This window comes from Lynx rufus, unplaced genomic scaffold (assembly GCF_022079265.1).
Source record: "Lynx rufus isolate CCGP_SWC_20201006 ecotype Redwood Valley unplaced genomic scaffold, mLynRuf1.p SCAF_2, whole genome shotgun sequence".
NCBI classification, from domain to species: domain Eukaryota; kingdom Metazoa; phylum Chordata; class Mammalia; order Carnivora; family Felidae; genus Lynx; species Lynx rufus.
The window spans coordinates 186,261,708-186,285,689 of record NW_025814834.1 but is presented as its reverse complement, the minus strand read 5'-3'; the positions used below and the strand labels follow the sequence as shown (position 1 = coordinate 186,285,689).

At 38.6% G+C, this 23,982-nt stretch overlaps 1 protein-coding gene across 6 annotated transcripts in view; it reads left to right on the top strand.

Annotated features, from left to right (window-relative positions):
• MAST2 (microtubule associated serine/threonine kinase 2) overlaps positions 1-23,982 on the top strand; it is a 233,255-nt gene that overhangs the window by 29,993 nt on the left and 179,280 nt on the right. For all 6 annotated transcript variants that reach the window (XM_047082573.1, XM_047082574.1, XM_047082572.1 and 3 more), the window contains exons 2-3: positions 2,631-2,778; positions 7,514-7,656. In XM_047082573.1, the coding sequence (XP_046938529.1) occupies positions 2,631-2,778; positions 7,514-7,656 (291 nt within the window). The remainder of the gene's footprint in view (positions 1-2,630; positions 2,779-7,513; positions 7,657-23,982) is intronic.

The following is a 23,982-nucleotide window of genomic DNA, read 5'->3' as shown; positions in this document are numbered from 1 at the left end:
TTCTGTTGGAAGCCTGGGTAGTGCTTGGAAGGGAACACAGCGGGCTTTTTGGGGTGCTTGGTTATGTCTTTTTTTTTTTTTAAATATATATCTTGATGCTGGTTACATAGGTATGTTTAATTTGTGAAAATTCATTGAGTTATATGCTTGGATATGTGTACTTTTCTGAAATGACTAATATACTTCAGTAAAAAAAAAAAGACATACTAATTTAAAAGTTAAATTTCAGGGGCTCCTGGCTTGCTCAATTGGTGGAAATGCGACTCTTGATCTCGGGGTTCTGAGTTTGAGCCCCACATTGGGTGTAGAGATTACTTAAAAATAAAATTGTTTAAAAATTAAATTTCTTATCCAATTTAATTTATATTTGCTTCCCTTTGCAAGGTTTTGACAGGTGAGTCTTGGAATAAGAAGGGATGTGATATACTTTTATTTATTTTTTTCTGTTTTCTGGCTTTTTTTTTTCCTATGGTATATTATGATAGGGAATAGGGAGATTGAAAAGGCTAGGACTTGCTCTTAATTGGTGCTGCTCTAGTCCTGTATTCGTTGTTGTTCCTTTTCTGGCTAAGACTAATTGCTCATCCATACAGTGTAGCAGGCATCCCAGTGCTGGCTTCCTGATGTAGTTGGTTTGTAAGTTATTTTGGGGATGAGTCCTTTCCCTCTCCCTATTGTCTTCATTTAGGATATTACTTCAGCTTGATATCTTCCAATGCTTCCTTACTCCACCTAAAGCTGCATGCTGGGGTGTTGCCTCTGTGAGTGGCCGGCCTTTTTTGGTTGGTTATCAGCATTAGTGCCCAAACCCTGCTTCCTTCCATGCTTTCTCCTTGATGCATAGGTAGTGTTTCATCCTTAACACACCCGATGGTGGGAATATACAGTGCTATCTTGCTGTCTTCTCTTTTTGTATTAGCTACTGCTTCCAGTTTCCCTTTCTCCCTGCTAACTTCTGTTATAGTTATCTTGACACACCATTTGCTTTAATGATACAGTGCCTAAATATCCCTCTTCATCATTTTATCCATTTACTACCAATTTAAAAATACTGTTTCCTTGTTTCTTTATTTTATTTTTATTTAACTTACTCTTATTTTTATTTTTATTTAACTGTTATTTTTATTTAACTTTTTTTATTTTGGGGCATTTGTAAATTATATTCTGGATAGGCACCACCAACCAGTATTATGTTTGTGAACATGTTTGTGAACCCACCAATCACAGTGTATGACCTTATAGGTTTTTATTTTTTTTAAAATGGGCATTTAATGGGCATTTTCCCATTCTCGCCCCCTGTGGCTTTTACTAGTTGTTTGAGTCTTATTCTTCAAATGGCAGGTAACATAGATTGTAGTTATTTCTTATGTTTCTCATTTTGTCTTTGTCCTGTCCATATCACTTTGATGTGCTAATTACCTGTATTTGTTTTAGTTTCTTTCATTGAAATGTGAAAGATATGTCTCATTTGCCTTATTTTTTTAAAAATAGTTTCTCTTTCAATGCTGCCAATGAGGTGCATGTTTGCTTCAAAATGTCTGAATCTTGAAGAGAGTTGACATTGCTTACTGAGTGAAGAGGAACAGGCATTGGGATGGAGCAGGATGAGCTGGATTAAAATAAAGACAAATGGGAGGAGGCTCTGTCAATGTTTCATATTATCTGTATTTTCTCTGTGGTACTTTAAAAATTTTTAAAAAAATGTGTGTGTGTGAGCTGGGGAGGGGGCAGAGGGAGAGAGAGAGAGAGAGAGAGAGAGAGAGAGAGAATCCCAAGCAAGCTCCATGCCCAGTGTGGAGCCTCACGTGGGACTCTATTCCATGACCCTGCGATAATGCCCTGAGCCAAAATCAAGAGTTGGATGGTCAACTGACTGACCACCCAGGCACCCCTCTCCATAGTACTATTATGCTTTTTCATTGAAACATGTATTCAGCTCCTATTTGACCTATAAAGAAATCTCTATGTATTATTTTAGCATTAATTGAATATTAGAGGCATTTCTAACCTTGTATATCAGGTAAAGGAAGGTCTGCTATTTATGTTTTTTTTAAAAACTAAAATATGCTTTTCTTTACTGGATATATAGGAAGAGTGAATAGAAGGAGGAAAATAAATAAACATAACTAGACATGTACTCATTATGAATAATACATCCTGTCAAAATGTCTTAACGTGTCATCTTGTGAACCTTCCCCCCCGTTTTTTCTTTGGCATTTTATTATTTATTTATTTATTTTTATTTATTTTATTTTTTAAAGTTTATTTACTTAGAGTGAGTGGGGGAGGGGCAGAGAGAGAGGGAAAGAGGGAGAATCCCAAGCAGGCTCCACCCCACCAGCGCAGAGCCTGATGCGGGACTTGAACCCAGAAACAGTGGGATCATGACCTGAGCCGAAGTCAAGAGTCGGACGCTTAACCGACTGAGCCACCTAAGCGTCCCTTCTTTTGCATTTATAATCAGTGTCCTGTAGCCTTCATAGCATACCCAAACAGCTTTTACTAAGAAATATGTTTTAGCCAGTATAAAATGCTGGCACTATTTAACTGTAATGAATGTTTAATATAAAGTCCTTATACTTTCAGAAAAGACCTTAAAGGCTTTATATTTTACCTTTTTTTCTTTGAAGGATGTGATAACTGGACTTAGTCCCCTGCTTTTCAGGAAGCTCAGTAATCCTGACCTGTTTTCATCCACTGGAAAAGCTAAACTTCAACGACAACTTAGTCAGGATGACTGTAAGTTGCGGAGAGGAAGCCTGGCCAGTTCTCTGTCAGGTGAGTAGCTAATTTTTTTTTTTTTTTTAAAGCTTTTATTTATTTATTTTGAGAGAGAGAGAGAGAGAGAGGGAGAATCCCACGCAGGCTCTGCACCACTGGTGCAGAGCTCCATGTGGGTCTCAAACTCACGAAGTGTGAGATCATGACTTGAGTCATATGCTTAACCAACTGAACCTTCCAGGAGCCTCTCTAAATTTGTTTTTTAAGAAATATGGGACTGCGTTGTCAATATTTAAGGGTATATCAGTTGACTTGTCATCTTCTCTGGTGGTAGTTTTGTATAAAACACTTAAGGGTAAGGCTATCTTCCTCTCTTTACTAGTTCCTGGTGGTGTCTGAATGGTAGCCTCCTGGGCCTGTTAGTTATCTCCTAGTTGACCACTGTCACTGGTTATTCTCTTTGAATTTGACTTCTACTTTCTGCTCACTTCTGTAGACTTTACATCCTTTGCTTCTTCTGATTTTCTTTCTTTCTTTCTTTCTTTCTTTCTTTCTTTCTTTCTTTCTTTCTTTCTTTCTTTCTTTCTTTCTTTCAGTTTACTTATTTTGAGAGAGAGAATGGGGAAGGGGCAATGAGAGAGGGAGAGAGAAAATCCCAAGCAGGCTCTGCACTTCCAGTGCAGAGCCCGATGTGGGGCTTGAACTCATGAACTGCTGTATCATGACCTGAGCCAAAACCAAGAGTCAGATGTTTATCTAACTGAGCCACCCAGGCACTCCTTTTGATTTTCTGCCCCCACCCCCATTTTCAAAATCCTTTCCAAAGCCGGTAGTGCCTCCCCACCTTCCCCATTGAAAAGTCTTTAAAAAAATTCAAGAGGAAGAAATGATATAAGGAAGTTATAGTCCAAATGGGAAACCATTAAAATGTGACATAATTTTCAGAAATCAATAGAATATTAAAAGAGAATCTGTTTGGCCTCAGCTAAAAATATTAGATTAATAGAGAAGAAACCCCACCATACTTCTTGGTAAATGGTTTTAAATTTCTTTTTATTTTTGTCCCATTTCAGGGCTATTTTCTTGGCTTTATCTTTGCACTTTTTTATTGGAATTGTTATTTTGCCAGGCATGTATTTAATCACATAAAGCCATTTTTTTGTTTTTTTTCATAGCAGAATGCTATGAATATAAGGATGTGTTACCTTCTCAATTTTGTATGAGTAAATAGAATTTTGAGTTTTGTATCAAAATTTTTTTTTAAAGTTTTGTTTCTGAATCAACTCTTTCTTTTGAGCACCTAACAACCAGAATCCATCACTCTGCTCTGAGATCCCATATCCCTTCTATCCTGTGAGGTGATTGTCTGGCTGCTGGGTGGTACAATATGGGGAATGTGGTTGTGTTTGCCTATAGATTTTCAGTTAATCTGAGTTAAGCTTTATGTCTTAACTTTATATCTTCTTTGGTATCTTGTATCTCTGAATACTGAACTTATCTGAGATTTTGCAGGGTAGCCTCATATGTCATTTAACTGCAATTTCCTTTATGCTTATTATACCTTGTGTCTTTCTTTGCCCAGTTCCATTGGTTATGATTCACCTATCTGCTTTAGATTTTCCCCAAATTTTATTCATTTCCTCAGTCAATCCCCCTCCCTCATTATAGCCTTTGTTTGTTTGTATATTTTACTTCTTTATTTTCATTTACTGTCCTTGGTGACCAAAGATAAAAGTATGTCCTCAGTCAGCCATCTTTAACTGGGATTATTTTACACATTAGCCTTTTGAATCCTTGTAAGAATAATTATAATTTTTAAGTTTTCTTTTCTTCTGAGTTCTTTCTTTACTAAAAGACCAGTTGTTCCATTTGTTCATATTGTTCCTTCTTACGTTGTTTGTTTTCCTCAAATTCTTGGCAAACCTTGGTATGCTTCAAGCCCAGACTTGTATATATCCAAATGGGTTTCTTTTGCAGATGTATAAGCCTTTCCCCCGTAAGCCCTTATTTTGAAGGGAGATAGGGCTATGATACTAGCCTTTGTATATGTGGATAGGGTAAGTCAATGATCTCTTTCCTTTAGAATATATAGATGAGGAGTAGGCAGGTCATCTGGAGAACATGCCAACATTTGCAGAAGGAAGGAAAGAAGGCAGGCAGTCTCTACTCTGGCCTTATGGAAGTTTTGAGTAGAGAACCATTCTTACTTTTTGTAGAGGGTTTTATGGAAAGGCTTTTTGGTAAAGCATACATTTGAGAACAGACTTGAAAGATAACTAGATTTTTAAAAAACATTGCATGTTTCTGATTAAAAAAGTAAATATACCATAGGGTACCTGGGTGGCTCAGTTGGTTGAGTCTCCAATTCTTGATTTCAGCTCAGGTCATGATCTCATGGTTTGTGGGATTGAGCCCTGTGTTGGTCTCTGTGCTGAGTATGGAGCCTGTTTGGGCTTCTCTTTTTCTCTCCCTCTGCCCTTCCCCAGTTCATACACACACACACACACACACACACACACACACACTCTCTCTCTCTCTCTCTCTCTCTCTCTCTCTGTCTCTCTCAAAATAAAATAAATCTTAAAAAAAAAAAGTAGATATACCAGTAATAAAAAATTTGAGTTCAAAGACCTGCATTATTATCAAAGTGAAAAGTTCTTCTTAGTCTTCTGTCTCCCTCTCTCCAACTATTTATATATGCTCCATTATATTTAAATATATATTTAAAAATTTATGTAAATATACATAAACTTTTTTATTTTAAAAATCAAAATTGGAATCGTATGCCACATATTTCCTTTCTGCTTTTTATACTCAACAAGAAATGTTGAACATTTTTCTCTTGACTGCATGTTGAGGTGCCTCATTATTATTTAAAAAAATTTTTTTTAATGTTTATTTATTTTTGAGAGACAGAGACCGAGCGTAAGCAGGGTAGGGGCAGAGAGAGAGGGAGACATGGAATGTGAAGCAGGTTCCGGGCTCTGAGCTGTCAGCACAAAGCCTGACACGGGGACTTGAACTCACGAACCGCAAGATCATGACCTGAGCTGAAGTTGGACACTAAGCTGACTGAGCCACCCAGGCGCCCCAAGGTGCCTCATTTAATGGGTTTAGTATTTCATTATGTGGAGATATTATAATTTCTTTAAATTATAATGAACGTTTATCTTATTTCCAGTTTTATCCTGGTGAGCATTGCTAAGGTGAGCATTCTGGACTGTTATTTTTTTCATTTTACTGCATTCTTACAAGTGGAATGCTGGATTCAAACATTTGAGTTAAAATTTTAATAAGTTTTGCTAAATTGCCCTCCAAATAATTTGCATCATATTTTGTTTCAATAAAAGGATATGTTGTAACAAAAACAAAACTAAAAACTCCTTTTGCTCACACCTTTATTACAGCAGGTATTTCCATGTTGAATAGGATTTTGCTAGGAAGAGGAAGAATTTTCAAGTGAATTGGGTGATCAGGATAAAGCCAGGTGAAAATGCAGGGCATACGTGAAGTTGAGTGAGCAAATGGGTGTGGAAAAGAGTTGGAGATGAGGCCAGGAAGATAATCTGGATTTATTGAGGATCTCTTTAGGTTTTTTTGTTTGTTTGTTTGTTTGTTTGTTTTTGCTTTTTTAAGTAGTCTTCATGACCAGCTCAGAGCCCAGTGTGGGGCTTGAACTCACATGACCCTGAGTTCAAGACTTGAACTGATATCAAGAGTCAGACACTTAACCAATGGAGTCATCCAGTCGCACCAAAGATCTCTTTAGTTTTTTTAAAAGTTTGGCTAATTATTTTAAACAGTACGGAGTCATCAGAAATATTTTAAGGCGGGGAATGATATCACATTTGTTTTGGTTAAATAACTAGCAGCAATGTGAAGAACATTATGAAGGAAGAGGTTGAAATGGGACTTGCACTTGAATTGGAAAGTCATTGCAATTCTAGATACTCAGTCTTTGTAAGTGACTTTCTTGTATTCTTTCATTGGGATTAAGGCAGTCAGTCATCCTGGACTGAACACATGGAGTCTAGACAGAGCATTATAGATCCAGTGTTTGTCTTCTGGAAACCGAGGGGCCAAACTTGTCTAGGAGAAGCTGCCTGCTTCACTCATGTTGCATTGAGTTGGTGAGAAACTAAGTAGCATGGAAGAGACTGGAAAACTCCTAGCTTGCTAGGTTGGATGTCTGGGTTGGGGGCTGGCATGGTGGTGGATATTACAGAGAATTTTATTGTATTTTTTTAATGTTTGTTTATGTATTTTGAGAGAGAAAGAACGTGTGTGTGAGAGAGGCAGAGTGAGAATCCCGAGCAGGCTCGGCACTGTCAGCACAGAGCCTGATGTGGGGCTTGAACCCATGAACTGTGAGACATGACCTGAGCTGAATGAAGTTGGACACTTAACCGACTGAGCCAGGCACCCCTGGAATCTTTTTAACAGTGTATTTATTTTTGAGAGAGAGAGAGAGAGAAGACAGGGAGAAAGGGAGAGAGAGGATCCCAAATAGGCTCCATGCTGTCAGTGCAGAGCCCGACACGGGGCTTGAACCCACGAATAATGAGATCATGACCTGAGCCGAAATCAAGAGTCAGAGATGCTAACCAACTGAGCCACCCAGGGACCCCAAGGCAGTTGGAATTTTTAAAGGGCTACAGATTCTAAAATGGGTATGGCAGAACTTCATTTTGTTTTGAATTGGTATACTTTTATCCACTTGATATCAGTATGTATTTTCACTTGTTAATTAATAAATAATTACAAGTATATTTTCTGAACCTTGTGTTTGAAGGTAAGCAGCTGCTCCCCTTGTCCAGCAGTGTACATAGCAGTGTGGGACAGGTGACTTGGCAGTCTTCAGGAGAAGCATCAAACCTGGTTCGAATGAGGAACCAGTCTCTTGGACAATCTGCACCTTCTCTTACTGCCAGCTTGGTAAGTGTCAGTAAAGATGGTCCCTTGCTTTATGAACAAATTCTTGATTGTCATTTGTCATGGCCACATTTATTATTTTTCTTTCTAGGATTTAGATAGTTTAATTTTTCAAAGTGAAGTATAGAAAGTGGAATTTAATGGAATATATTCTGATTGCTCTCTTATGCTATCACTGGTACTGATCATGTAGGGAGAGTCAAGAAGAAGATTCAATGTGATTGAATGAATGCATTTTTCTGGGAGAGAGCATTCTCCTAGACAGGATTCTTTTTTTTTTTTTTAAAGTTTTTATTTTTTATATATTTTTAAATGTTTATTTATTTTTGAGAGAGAGACACACACACACATTGCCAGCAGGGGAGGGGCAGATAGGGAGACACAGAATCCGAAGCAGGCTCCAGGCTTTGAGCTGTCAGCACAGAGCCTGATGCAGGGTTCAAAATCACGAACCGCGAGATCATGACCTGAGCTGACGTAGGACCTTTAACCGACCTAGCCACCCAGATACCCCCTTATAAACAGGATTCTTAACCTTGTGAAGTTAGATTGCTTCTGTGTATAGCTCTTTGATATACATATTTAGTACATGAGGATAGGATAAGGTACTGGGCACTTCAGTATATCCTGGATGAAAGAATGAGCCTTTTCTTTGTCTAGGATTTGTATGATAGACGGGATCTAACAAAAGTTAAGCTGTGTAGTCTGGGCAGTTTTTTCGCCTGTGATTGCATCTTCTACTCTTTTACCTTTAGTGCCTCTGCTTTTTTACTGAAGGTACTCATTGACTTCCTGCTGAAATGACACTCTTCCCTCTTTCTAAAGGACAAAGCACACTAGTAATTTTCAGGGTACAATAACAGACACTTGTTCCCATTAAAATATAATCTCATCTGTTCTTCGGGATTATAAATCTTGGGCACATATGGATTAGAAAGCTTTGTCCATTTGTCTATCCTGGGAAGTGAGGATAGGGGAAGAAGTCTTCTTATAGCAACAGGGAAATTAATTTTTGGGTCAGATTTCCTTTTGACCTGAAGTTTGTGACTCTTAAGCTACAGGGAGAATCGGGAATTTTCCTGATTTTTTATTTTGAAATTTTCGAATACAATGAATACCCATATACACTGACTTAGGTTGACTGATTTGGTTGTAACTTTATATTTGTTTTATCTGTGTGTATTTATGTATATTTTTTCCTCAAACAATTCAAAGCAAGTTACAGACCTTATGTGCCTCACCCTTAAAAGTATTTTTTGTAAGCTCAAGGATAGTCTCTTAAGTAACAATATATTATCAGATACAAGAAGTTTAACATCAGTTTAATAATAGCATCTAATATAAAGACCATATTCAAATTTTTTCACTTGTTCTCAACATGTCTATTAAAAGCCTCACATTGTCTTCCTTTTAACCTCTGGAATGTAAAAAAATACATATATAAATCCATACACTATCATAAAGATTTTGATCCAGTGGGACTGGCGTGGTCCCAGGGATCCGTATTTTCTTTAAAGCATTACAACTCATTCTAATATGTACCCTTTTGAGAACTATTGCCACTAAAATTGAATGTTTTATTTTAAGGTATTGTGTTGCATAGAGAATTCCTGGACTGAGGTTGTTGGAGTCCTAGCCTAGCCCAACTGAAGTAGAGAGTATTCCTGAATTACTTTTTCTTTTTAAAAGCTTATTGAGATATAATTCACATATGATACAATTTATCCATTTAAACTGTACTATTCAGTGACTTTTAGTATATTCACAGATATATGCAGCTATCACTGTGGTCAAATTTAGAACATTGTCATCACTTCACAAAGAATCCCTAGACCCTTTAGCTGTCACCTCTTTATCCTCCCTTTCCTCCAACCCTGTGTAACCAGTAATCTACTTTCTGCCTCTGTACATTTGCCTATTCTGTACATTTCATATAAATTGAGTCATACAATATGTGGCCTTTTGTGACTGGCTTCTTTCAGTGAGCATGACTTTTTAAAAAATATTTATTTTTGAGAGAGAGAGGTGGGGGAGGAGCAGAGAGAAAGGGAGATAGAATTGAAGCAGGCCCTGTGCTATCATTGCAGAGCTGGATGCAGGGCTCAAACTCAGAAACTGCGAGATCATGATCTGAGCCGAAGTCAGACGCTTAACTGACTGAGCCACCCAGGTGCCCCTGGCGTGATTTTTTTTTTTTTAATGTTGTATTTACTTATTTTTGAGAGGGGCTGGGGTGGAGGGGCAGAGAGAGACAGAGACAGAATCCCAAGCAGGCTCCATACTGCCAGCACAGAGCCTGATGTGGGTCCTGAACTCACAAACTGTGAGATCATGACCTGAGCTGAAATTAAGAGTCCATTGCTCAACTGACTGAGCCACCCACGTGTCCCTCTAGCATGACGTTTTTAAGGTGTATCTATGTTGTAGCCTGTAGCAGTAGTTCATTCTTTTTTTATCACTGAACAATATTTATTGTATGGATATACCACATTTTGTCAGTTGATGGATATTTGGGTTGTTTCTACCTTTTGACTGTTGTGAATAATGCTTCTGTGAACATTTGTGTAAAGATTTCCATGTGGATATGTTTTGATTTTTCTTGGGTGTATACTTAGGAGTAGAATTGTTGGGTTGTATGGTAACTCTATGTTTAACATTTTAAATAAGGAATTGCCAGGCTCTTTCCCAAAGTGGCTGTACCATTTTACATTCCTATCAGCAGTATATGATGTCTTCACATCCTCATCAACATTTGCTGTTGTCTGTCTTTGGTTTTAGTCATCATAGTGGGTCTGAAGTGGTATCTTGTGGTTTTGATTGACATTTCCCTGAGGACTAATGACATTGAGTACCTTTTAATGTGATTATTGGCTATTTGCAATGTTTTTTTGAAGAAATGTCTATTCATATTCTTTGCCCATTTAAAAAGCTGATTTATTTATCTTTTGGGAGATTTGTAAAAGAACTACTTTTTTTTTCTTTTAAGTTCATTTTGAGAGAGAGTATGTGTACAAAAGGGGCAGAGAGAGATAGTCAGAGAATCCCAAGTAGGCTCCATGCTGTCAGGGTGGAGCCTGGTGTGGGGCTTGAGCTCACGGACGGTGAGATCATGACCTGAGCCAAAATCAAGAGTTGGACACTTAACCAACTAAGCCACCCAGGTGCCCCTGTTTCTTTCTTTCCTTTTTTTTAATTAAAAATTTTTAGAAATGCTTATTCATTTTTTGAGAGAAAGAGACAGAGTGCAAATGGGAGAGCAGCAGAGAGGGAGGGAGCCACAGAATTCAAAGCAGGCTCCAGACTCTGAGCTGTCAGCCCAGAGCCCGATGCGGGGCTCAAACCCATGAACTGAGAGATCATGACCTGAGCCAAACTCACAAACTCAGCCACTTTACCAACTGAGCCACCCAGGCGTGCCACCATTTTTTTTTTTTTTTTTTTTGAGGGAGAGCAGGGGAGGGGGTATAGAGGGAGTGAGGGGTGGAGAGAATATGAGAGAGAGAGAGAGAGAGAGAGAGAGAATGAATCTTAAGCAGGCTCCATGCTCAGTGAGGAGCCTGACATGGGGATTGATCCAACAACCCTGGGATCATGACCTGAGCTGAAAATCAAGTTGGATGTTCCACCTACTGAACCACCCAGGTGCTCTGTCTTCTGTATTTCTAATATGAATCCACTGAACTATACCACCCTACAACTCACTCCATCTGTTTATTCTGCCTTTTTAAAAAAAATTTAAAATGTTTTTATTTATTTTTAAGAGAGAGACAGAGTGCAAACAGGAGAGGGGCAGAGAGAGAAGGAGACACAGAAGCTGAAGCAGGCTCTTAGGCTCCAAGCTGTCAGCATAGAGCCTGATGCGGGCTGGAACTCGTAAATGGCGAGATAATGATCTGAGCTGAAGTCGGATGTTCAACTGACTGAGCCACCCAAACGCCCCTGTTCTGCCTCTCTATTCCCCTAAACCAGTTCTTCCTTGGTCCCTGTCTTATTAAATATCACCATTATCCACCCAGTAGTTGAAAGCCAGAGATTGGAAGTCCTTCTTGACTCCTCTTCTGCCCTTCTTCCCCTCCCTATTCAATCACCCAGAGAGCCTTAGTTCCCAACATCTCCAGGTGGTCTGCTCTTTTTCACCACAGTTGCCCATTCTAAGCCACATTTACAGTCTTTTTACTTAGGTCATTTTGGTGGCCTTATTATGTTAACACTGTATTCAGTCTTCTTCGTTTCCAGGTCACTCTTCACTCTAAAGTCTGTTAATTCCAAAACACAAATCTGATCATGTTTATTCTTCTTTCTTTTAGATTTTTGTTTTCTTTTAGCTGAAGTATAGTTGACACACAATGTTACATTAGTTTCTTGTGTACAACATAGCCAATCAACAAGTTAGTAGGTGGGGGGGTGCCTGGGGGGTCAGTCGATTAAGCATCTGACTTTGGCTCAGGTCATGATCTCACAGTTCATGAGTTCGAGCCCTGTGTCAGGCTCTGTGCTGACAACTCAGAGCCTGGAGCCTGCTTTGGATTCTCTGTGTCCCTCTTTCTTTGCTCCCCTCTCACCCCTCACATTCTGTCTGTCTCTCTCAAAAATAAATAAACATTAAAATAACTTAATTAAAAAAAAAAACAAACCTCTGTATGTTATGCTGTGTTTACCAAAATTGTAGCTACCATCTGTTACCACACAATGCTATTGTAGTACCTTTAACTGTATCACCTATGCCGTACCTTCTTTCTTTCAGTTTTATCTTCCAATTTTTTCATTTTGTCAATATTTATGCAGCACCAATGTTTAGCCATTTTCTTGATTAAAGTCTTTCAGTAGTTTCCTATTACAGTTATAATAATGTACAATAATTAGTAATTATTGAATGAATGAGTTTTCATTGAGATTAGCAAATGGGGAATGAGGAACTAGAAACAGAGACCACAGATGGAAGGATTAGGTTTGGATGGTTTTTCTTGTTGGGTTCAAGTAATTTATACTGAGGTTGGCCTAACCAGTGAACTGTACTGAATATTGGCATTTTAATAGGAGGATTGTAAATCTCAAGAATCTTTTAATTGGTAGGGTTTGATCCTCTGAATGAACTTTTGGGATTCTTTTTTTTTTTTTTTAATGTTTATTCTTTTTTTTTTTTTTAATTTTTTTTTTTTTTTTAACGTTTATTTATTTTTGAGACAGAGAGAGACAGAGCATGAACGGGGGAGGGGCAGAGAGAGAGGGAGACACAGAGTCGGAAACAGGCTCCAGGCTCCCAGCCATCAGCCCAGAGCCCGACGCGGGACTCGAACTCACGGACCGCGAGATCGTGACCTGGCTGAAGTCGGACGCTCAACCGACTGCGCCACCCAGGCGCCCCTTTAATGTTTATTCTTTTTTTTTTTTTTCCTTTTTTTTTTTAATTTTTTTTTTTATATATGAAATTTATTGACAAATTGGTTTCCATACAACACCCAGTGCTCATCCCAAAAGGTGCCCTCCTCAATACCCATCACCCACCCTCCCCTCCCTCCCACCCCCCATCAACCCTCTAGATGCTGGAGAGGATGTGGAGAAACGGGAACCCTTAATGTTTATTCTTAAGAGAGAGAGCAAGCAGGGGAGGGGGAGAGAGAGGGGGGCAGAGGATCTGAAGAGGACTCCACACTGACAGCAGTGAGCCCGATGTGGGGCTCAAACCCACAAACCATGAGATCATGACCTGTGCCGAGGTCAGATGCTTAATCAACTGAGCCACCCTGGCGCCCCTGGGATTCTCTTTTTTACTTTGTTGGCCAACTTGCCTTTACAAGAATAATGCCTTATAGTGTTGAAAAAAACAAAATTCAACCTGAGTAAATTTACAGATGTAATTGACTTTATTAGTTGGTTCATGAATCAGGCAGCATCCCCTCTAGCAAGTAGAAGGGAGCTCTAAGGAGTTAAGCAAGAAAAAAGGTTTTTAAAGGCAGAGAGAGGGCATAGCAAAAAAAAAAAAAAAAAAAAGGAAAAAAAAAAACAGAAAGGAATTTATTAGCAGGGAGTGCATTGTTTAGGCAAGGTTGCCCTCTTAAAGCGAGCAGAAGGGGTCTATTAGTAAATTTCTGAGTATTGACCAGGAAATTCCATGTCAGCAGGTTAAAGGTTACATTCCTGGGTTTGAAACTGCAGTTAGGTATTGGTTTACCGACTAGAGGCCTTAACCTAAGTGACACCATTTTGGGCCTGTGGTTTTCTTTTTAACAATAGGAATGATCACTGCAAAGAATGACTGTTTCCATTATCATGTTTCTAATTTATATGTAGCATTATATATGACACATAGTAAGCAATGTATACTTTTTTATTAAATGAGTAAAGAACTTTTTGGGATTTCTTTGCTAATGTTACAGCTGATTGTATTAATACTTGTTTGAAGTATAATGTCTATAAAAGAAGGTTGATTTGATTTGTCAGGACCAGCCTGATATGATCAGGTCATGCAGACCTCTATTCTTGTCCTTGTCTTTTTTTTAGAGAGAGTGTAGGAAGCAGGGGAGAGGGGCAGAGGGAGAGGGAGAGAATCTTAGGTAGGCTCCATGCTCAGTGTGGAGCTGGACACAGGGCTTGATCCCATGACCCTGGGATAATGACCTGACCCCAAATCAAGAGTTGGATGCTCAACTGACTGAGCTACCCAGGCACCCCTTGTCCCTGCCCTAATAATTATTTCCATCAACTTCTTTGATAAAGACCTAGAAGAGACACTTATCACATATGCTGAGGGCACATTTTCCGTGTTGAATAAGTTCAGTCACAAACAGAAATGATGGTTCAAGAAGAACTAGCAAGTGAGATTTAACAGGGACAAGAGTAAACTTTTTTTTTTTTTTTTTTTTTTTGAGAGTGAGAGCGAGACAGAGAGCAGGGGAGGGGCAGAGAGCGGGAGACAGAGGTTCCAAAGCAGGCTGCACGCTGGCTGACAGCAGAGACCCTGATGTGGGGCTTGAACTCATGAACTGCGAGATCATGACATGACCCAAAGTCAGATGCTTAACCAACTGAGCCATCCAGGGGTCCCAAGAAAAGTATAAACTTTAAAGTACCAAAGCTCAAAACCAGATTGAACTTTCAGTTTAAGTAATGTTTGAAGACATTTTATCACCCTGAAAGAAAAAGCTCTACCCATTAAGCAGTCACTTTGCATTCTATCTTCATCCCAGCCCTGGCAACTACCAATTGCATTCTGTCTCTGTGGATTACCTATTCCAGATATTTCATGTAAATGGAATCATATAATATGTGATGTTTTGTTTCATTTAGCTTCTTTAGCATAATGTTTTTGAAGTTTGTCGACATTATAGCATATATCAGTACTTTATTCCTTTTTTTTTTTTTTTTAAGTTTATTTTGAGAGAGGGAGTGCAAGTGGGGAAGAGGCAGAGAGAAAGAGAGATTGGGATTCCTAAGCAGATACCATGCTGTCAGTGCAGAGCCTGATGCAGGGCTCAAACTCATGAACTGCAAGATCATGACCTGACCTGAAGTCAGACGCTTAACCAACTGAGCCACCCAGGCATCTTTCCTTTTTTTTTTTTTTTTTTTTTTAAAGTTTATTTATTTTGAGAGAGAGAGGGAGAATCCCTAGCAGGCTCCATGTTGTTCGTGCAGAACCTGATGCAGGTCTTGAACTCAAAAACTGTGAGATCATGACCTGAGCCGAAATCAAGTCAGACCTTAATTGATTGAGCCACCCAGGCATCCCAGTACTTTATTACTTTTATGGCTGAATAAAATCCCATTTTATGGATATAACACATATTGTTTGTTCACTCATCAGTTGACAGTTGTTTGGACTGTTTCCACCTTCTGGCTATTGTGAATAATGTTGCTATGAGCATTCACGTACAAATGTTTGAGTTCCTGGTTTCAATACCTTTGGGTATATACCTAGCAGTAGAATTGCCGAATCATGGTAATTCTGTGTTTAACTTTTTGAAGAACCTTTAACCTGTTTTCCGCAGTGGCTGCATCATTTTGTGTTTTCACTAGCAATGTATGAGAGTTCCAATTTCTCTACATCCTCACTAACACTTATTATTCTTTTTTCTTTTTCTTTTTAAAAAATTTCTAGTCATTCTTTTTTTTTATTTTTTTATTTTTTATATCTGAGAGAGAGACAGAGAGCGAGTAGGGGAGGGGAAGAAAGACAGAGACAGAATCTGAAGCAGTCTCCAGGCTCCGAGCTGTCACAGGGCTCCGACACAGGGCTTGAACCCAGGAAGAGTGAGACCACGACCTGAGCTGAAGTCGGACGCCCAACCGACTGAGCCACCCAGGCGCCCCCAAAAATTTCTAGTCATTCTAATAGGTGTTTAGTGGCTTTGAGGATTTAAGGCTTTCTTTATCATTATATTTTTACTTTAATAATATTTCAGAACTTTGTTGAAATGGACATATATGGGATATGCTTTTAAAAGAATTAAAAATCCATGATACTACTTAGAACCTTTTCTGCTTCATTCTTAACTGTCATGATTATTCTTTAATTATCACCTGTGCCTTCAAAGAGAAATACCCATAGAAATACCCAAATATTGTGTTACCCACTTTTGTGTTCAAGTGATTCTAAACTCAGCAACTTCTACTTTCAGTCTGTAACTGTAGCTTTGCATTTTCTGCTGTGAGAGTTGGAGATTTTTGTAGCTATACTGTAAGTTGTATTGAAGTATAATGTACATAGGATAAAGCTTACCCATTTTAAGTGTACAGTTTGATGGGTTTTTCCAGATGTGTACAGTTGTGTTACCACCACCAAATCATGATATAGTATAGAAAATCATGGTACTGAAATTTCTGTCACCCCAAAATAATCCCTTGTGTCTGTTGTTTGCAGTCTGTTTTCTCCCCCAGCCCCAGCTCTTGGCAGTCACTGATCTGTTTTCTGTCACTGTGGTTTTTGCCTTTTCCAGGATCTCATATAAATGGAAGCACACAGAATGTTACCTTTTGTGTCTTGACTTCTTTTACTTAGCATAATGGTTTTGAGACTCCTCTATGTTGTTTTGAGTATCAGCAGTTCTTTTTTATTGCTGAAAGTATTCCTTGGGCATGGGTCTAATCAGACTTTGTTTAGCCATTCATCAGTTGATGATCATTTGGATTGTTCCTAGTTTTTGCCTGTTATGGAGAAAACTCCTATGAAAGTTTGTGTACAAGTATTTGTCTGAACTTAGGCGTTAATTTCTGTTTGATACATACCTAGGAATGAGATTGCTGGGATGTATGGTAAATGGTAAGGGCATGTTAATTTGTATGAGAAGCTGCCAAGCCATTTCATAAAGTGGCATTTTTGCATTTCTACCAACATTTGCTTCACATCCTTCTCAGTACGAAGTATTATTATTTTAATTATAGCCACCCTGATGGGTATGCAAGCATATTTCATTGTGATTTTAATTTGCATCTCTGATGGCTAATGAGGTTGAATTACTTTTCAAGTGTTTGCCATTCACACATCTTCTGTGATGAGGTACCTGTTCAGATCTTTCGTCTGTTAAAAAAATTTTTTAGGTTATCTGTCTATTATTGAGTCTTGAGAGTTCTTCATTTATTATGATATTAGTTGTATATCAGATCTATGCTTTCTAAATATTCTCCCAGTCTATGGCTCACATTTTCATTTTATTTCAATGTTCATTTGTTTATTTTGAAAGAGAGCTCACAGGGGAAGGGCAAAGAGAGAGAGAGAGAGAGAGAGAGAGAGAGAGAGAATATCTAACAGGCTGTGCACTGTCAGCGCAGAGCCTGACGTGGGGCTCAAACTCATGAACTGTGAGATCATGACTAGAGCGAAAATCAAGACTTGGACAATAGCCCACTGATCCACCCAGGCGCTCCTCACATTTTCATTTTCTTATCAGGGTTTTATTCAAAAGTCTATATTAAAAAACAAAAATCAATTGTATTTCTCTGCTAACAATGAACAATTAGAAATTGAAATTTAAAAATCACTGCTATTTACAATAGCTTAAAAATATGAAATAACTGGGGCGCCTGGTTGGCTCAGTCAGTTAAGCATTGGACTTCGGCTCAGGTCATGATCTCACGGTTTGTGGGTTCGAGCCCCGTGTCGGGTTCTGTGCTGACAGCTCAGAGCCTGGAGCCTGCTTCGGATTCTGTCTCTCTCTCTCTCTCTCTCTCTCTGCCCCTCCCTTGCTCACTCTCTGTCTCTGTCTCTCAAAAATAAATAAATGTAAAAAATATGAAATAACTAAAGATAAATTTAAGAAATCGTTTGTAAGATCAGTACATGTTAACTATAAAACATCACGGGGCGCCTGGGTGGCGCAGTTGGTTGGGCGTCTGACTTCAGCCAGGTCACGATCTCGCGGTCCGTGAGTTCGAGCCCCGCGTCGGGCTCTGGGCTGATGGCTGGGAGCCTGGAGCCTGTTTCCGATTCTGTGTCTCCCTCTCTCTCTGCCCCTCCCCCGTTCATGCTCTGTCTCTCTCTGTCCCAGGAATAAATAAAAAATTTGAAAAAAAACAAAACAAAAAAAAAAAAAACAAACATCACTGAGAGAAATTAGAGAAGACCTAAACTAATATATATGATATGTCGATGGATTGGAAAACTCAATGTCAAATGTAAACTCTCCCTATTGATTTATAGATTCAATGCAATCCTAATAAAAACCCTAACAGTCTTTTTCAGAAGGTGACAAGATAGATTTCAAATTTATATTGAAATGCAAAGAGCCTAGAATAACCAAAATATTGAAAAAGACTAAACTTAAAGAAATCACTTCATCCAATTTACTTCTATAAAGGTACGGTAAGCAAGACAATGTGATATTGGTGTTAGAATAGACATGTAGATCACTGGAACAGAATAGGAAGTCCAGAAATAGATAAATGTGCCAAGGTAATAGGGAAAAGATAGTTTTTTTTCCCGACAAATGTTGCTGCAACAATTTACATGGGAAAAAAAAGAACTTTGACTTTTATCTCATGCTATATACAAATATTAAGTTGAAATGGATAAAATAATAAGACATGTGAAGGAAAACACAGGAGAAAGTCTTTGTGATTTTGGGTGAAGTAAAGCCTTCTTAGAGCACAAAAAACAGCACACGCTGTAAGAGGAGGAACAATTTGACCTTATCAAAAAGAAAAATTTTGGGGCGCCTGGGTGGCGCAGTCGGTTAAGCGTCCGACTTCAGCCAGGTCACGATCTCGCGGTCTGTGAGTTCGAGCCCCGCGTCGGGCTCTGTGCTGACTGCTCAGAGCCTGGAGCCTGTTTCCGATTCTGTGTCTCCCTCTCTCTCTGCCCCTTCCCCGTTCATGCTCTGTCTCTCTCTGTCCCAAAAATAAATAAACGTTGAAAAAAAAATTAAAAAAAAAAAAAAAAAAAAAAAAAAAAAGAAAAATTTTTGCTGTTGAGTGCTAATTTTTACTGGGGTAGGGACAAAATGAAGTGCATCTACAGGAGGGTGGAATGGTAATAATGTCATGCAACATTGTTAACTGTTAAAGAGGTATTAATAGGTTTTGTTGTTTGCATTTTAAAAAATACCACTACCTTCTTTGGAGATAGAAGTCCAGAAGTCATGATAAGTGATATTTGCAAAAAACTCTTATGTGTTTACTTATCAATTTCTATTTTTTCATTCCTACTCAAGAAAATATATTTGAATGAAATGATTGTGAGTGCTTTCTATTTTATAAAAGAAGTAAGTACTAGCTGAGGCTGTAGACCTATATGTTTTTGTCCTGCTGATTAGTAATCATATAGGTCTAGGGAAGTCACTTAACTTTAATCTCTGCTTTCTCATCTCTAAAATCAAGATAATTATGGGGCTTTTCTCATAGAGTTATTAGGATGAAATGAGACTATCCATGTAAAATAACATAGTGCCAGACTTGTCATAAGTATGAACTAAATGTTACTCTTTCTACTGTTAAAAACTGAGAACAAACTGAGGGTTGATGGGGGGTGGGAGGGAGGGGAGGGTGGGTGATGGGTATTGAGGAGGGCACCTTTTGGGATGAGCACTGGGTGTTGTATGGAAACCAATTTGTCAATAAATTTCATATAAAAAAATAAAATAAATGTTACTCTTTCTTTGCCTGTCTTTAGGTACCTCAAATAGTAATACAAACATTTATTTATTTATTTATTTATTTATTTATTTATTTATTTATTTTTAATTCTTTTTATTTATTTTTATTTATTTTTTTTCAATATATGAAGTTTATTGTCAAATTGGTTTCTATACAACACCCAGTGCTCATCCCAAATGGTTCCCTCCTCAATACCCATCACCCCCCCTCCCCTCCCCTCCCCTCCCTTCCCCCACCCCCCATCAACCCTCAGTTTGTTCTCAGTTTTCTTTTTTTTTTTTTTTAATGTTTATTTATTTTTGAGACAGAGAGAGACAGAGCATGAATGGGGGAGGGTCAGAGAGAGGGAGACACAGAATCTGAAACAGGTTCCAGGCTCTGAGCTGTCAGCACAGAGCCCGACACGGGGCTCGAACTCACGGAACGTGAGATCATGACCTGAGCTGAGGTCGGCCGCTTAACCGACTGAGCCACCCAGGCGCCCCAGTTTGTTCTCAGTTTTTAAGAGTCTCTCATGCTTTGGCTCTCTCCCACTCTAACCTCTTTTTTTTTTTCCTTCCCCTCCCCCATGGGTTTGTTAAGTTTCTCAGGATCCACATAAGAGTGAAAACATATGGTATCTGTCTTTCTCTGTATGGCTTATTTCACTTAGCATCACACTCTCCAGTTCCATCCACGTTGCTACAAAGGGCCATATTTCGTTCTTTCTCATTGCCATGTAGTACTCCATTGTGTATATACACCACAATTTCTTTATCCATTCATCAGTTGATGGACATTTAGGTTCTTTCCATAATTTGGCTATTATTGAGAGTGCTGCTATAAACATTGGGGTACAAGTGCCCCTATGCATCAATACTCCTGTATCCCTTGGGTAAATTCCTAGCAGTGCTATTGCTGGGTCATAGGGTAGGTCCATTTTTAATTTTTTGAGGAACCTCCACGCTGTTTTCCAGAGAGGCTGCACCAATTTGCATTCCCACCAACAGTGCAAGAGGGTTCCCGTTTCTCCACATCCTCACCAGCATCTATAGTCTCCTGATTTGTTCATTTTGGCCACTCTGACTGGCGTGAGGTGATACCTGAGTGTGGTTTTGATTTGTATTTCCCTGATGAGGAGCGACGTTGAGCATCTTTTCATGTGCCTGTTGGCCATCTGGATGTCTTCTTTAGAGAAGTGTCTATTCATGTTTTCTGCCCATTTCTTCACTGGGTTATTTGTTTTTCGGGTGTGGAGTTTGGTGAGCTCTTTATAGATTTTGGATACTAGCCCTTTGTCCGATATGTCATTTGCAAATATCTTTTCCCATTCCGTTGGTTGCCTTTTAGTTTTGTTGGTTGTTTCCTTTTCTGTGCAGAAGCTTTTTATCTTCATGAGGTCCCAATAGTTCATTTTTGCTTTTAATTCCCTTGCCTTTGGGGATGTGTCAAGTAAGAAATTGCTCTGGCTGAGGTCAGAGAGGTCTTTTCCTGCTTTCTCCTCTAGGGTTTTGATGGCTTCCTGTCTCACATTCAGGTCCTTTATCCATTTTGAGTTCATTTTTGTGAATGGTGTAAGAAAGTGGTCTAGTTTCAATCTTCTGCATGTTGCTGCCCAGTTCTCCCAGCACCATTTGTTAAAGAGGCTGTCTTTTTTCCATTGGATATTCTTTCCTGCTTTGTCAAAGATGAGTTGGCCATACGTTTGTGGGTCTAGTTCTGGGGTTTCTATTCTATTCCATTGGTCTATGTGTCTGTTTTTGTGCCAATACCATGCTGTCTTGATGAGTACAGCTTTGTAGTAGAGGCTAAAGTCTGGGATTGTGATGCCTCCTGCTTTGGTCTTCTTCTTCAAAATTACTTTGGCTATTCGGGGCCTTTTGTGGTTCCATATGAATTTTAGGATTGCTTGTTCTAGCTTCGAGAAGAATGCTGGTGCAATTTTGATTGGGATTGCATTGAATGTGTAGATAGCTTTGGGGAGTATTGACATTTTAACAATATTTATTCTTCCAACCCATGAGCACGGAATGTTTTTCCATTTCTTTATATCTTCTTCAATTTCCTTCATAAGCTTTCTATGGTTTTCAGCATACAGATCTTGTACATCTTTGGCTAGATTTATTCCTAGGTATTTTATGCTTCTTGGTGCAATTGTGAATGGGATCAGTTTCTTTATTTGTCTTTCTGTTGCTTCATTATTAGTGTATAAGAATGCAACTGATTTCTGTACATTGATTTTGTATCCTGCAACTTTGCTGAATTCATGTATCAGTTCTAGCAGACTTTTGGTGGAGTCTATCGGATTTTCCATGTATAATATCATGTCATCTGCAAAAAGCGAAAGCTTGACTTCATCTTTGCCAATTTTGATGCCTTTGATTTCCTTTTGTTTGATTGCTGATGCTAGAACTTCCAACACTGTGTGAAACAACAGTGGTGAGAGTGGACATCCCTGTCGTGTTCCTGATCTCAGGGAGAAAGCTCTCAGTTTTTCCCCATTGAGGATGATGTTAGCTGTGGGCTTTTCATAAATGGCTTTTATGATCTTTAAGTATGTCCCTTCTATCCCGACTTTCTCGAGGGTTTTTATTAAGAAAGATTGCTGAATTTTATCAAAGGCCTTTTCTGCATCGATTGACAAGATCATATGGTTCTTATCTTTTCTTTTATTAATGTGATGTATCACATTGATTGATTTGCGAATGTTGAACCAGCCCTGCATCCCAGGAATGAATCCCACCTGATCATGGTGAATAATTCTTTTTATAAGCTGTTGAATTCGATTTGCTAGTATCTTATTGAGAATTTTTGCATCCATATTCATCAGGGATATTGGCCTGTAGTTCTTTTTTTTTTGCTGGGTCTCTGTCTGGTTTTGGAATCAAAGTAATACTGGCTTCATAGAATGAGTCTGGAAGTTTTCCTTCCCGAAGCAATTATTTATAACATAGGTTTACTCATGGAAAACTGCTGGATTTGATAAAAGAGAATCAAGAAATAAGAATGAATTCATTTACAACTTTGAGGGATAGATTGTGGTACCTTTAATTGAAATTAGGCATACAGGAAAAGGAACAGGTTTGGGAGAGGAAATTAATGAGTTTGATTCTCAGCATATTGATGACAGGTCATATGGTATAGATATAGATAACCTCTTAAAAATAATTTATTGAAGGGGAGCCTGGGTGGCTCAGTCGGTTGAGCATCCACTTTTGGCTCTGGTCATGATCTCATGGTTTGTGAATTCGACCCCACATTGGGCTCTGTGCTGACAGCATGCAGCCTGCAGCCTGCTTCAGGTTCTCTGTCTCCCTCTCTCTGTCCCTCCTCAGGTTGCGCTCACGCACGCTCTCTCTCTCAAAAATAATGTACATCAAAAAAAATTAAAAATAATTTATTGAGATGAAATTCCGATAACATAAAATTAACCATTTTGAAATGAAGAGTTAGTGAACATTTAGTATATTCACCATATTGTGCAACCACCACCTCTATCCAGTTATAAAACCTTTCCATCACTCCTAAGTAAAACCCTTTACCTGTTCTTCTCCCCCTTTCTCCTTCCATTCAGCTTCTGGCAACCATCAATATACATTCTGTTACTGTGGATTTATCTGTTCTGGGTATTTCCTATAAATGGAATCATATCATATGTAACCTTTGTGTCTGACTTCTTTGGCCTAGCATAATGTTTGGATGGTCTGCCTACATGCTAGTATGTATCAGTACTTCCTTATTTTTGTGACTGAATAATATACTCCATTATATGTATATAACACAGTTTGTTAATCCATTCATCTGTTGACGGACATTTGGAATGTTTCCACTTTTTGGCTGTTGCGAATAGTGCTGCTATGAACGTGTGTCTATGTCTACATGTTTGAGTACCAGTTTTCATTTCTTTTGGGTATATAGCTAGGGATGGAATTGAGGGGTCATATGATAATTCTGTCTTTAACTTTCTAAGAAATTGCCAAACTGTTTTCCATGGTTGCTGCACCATTTTATATCCTCACCAGCCATGTACAAGGGTTCCAGTTTCTCCACATACTTGGCTAACATTTATTTTCCATTAAAAAAATTATTTTTTATTATATTGGCCTGGTGAATGTGAAGTTGTATCTCATTTGATTTGCATTTCTCTGATGACTAATGATTTTGAGCATCTTTTTTTCATGTTCTTTTTTGGCCATTTGTATATATTCTTAGGAGAAATGTCTTCACATACCCTGCCTGCCCATTTAAAAATTTTGTTGTTGG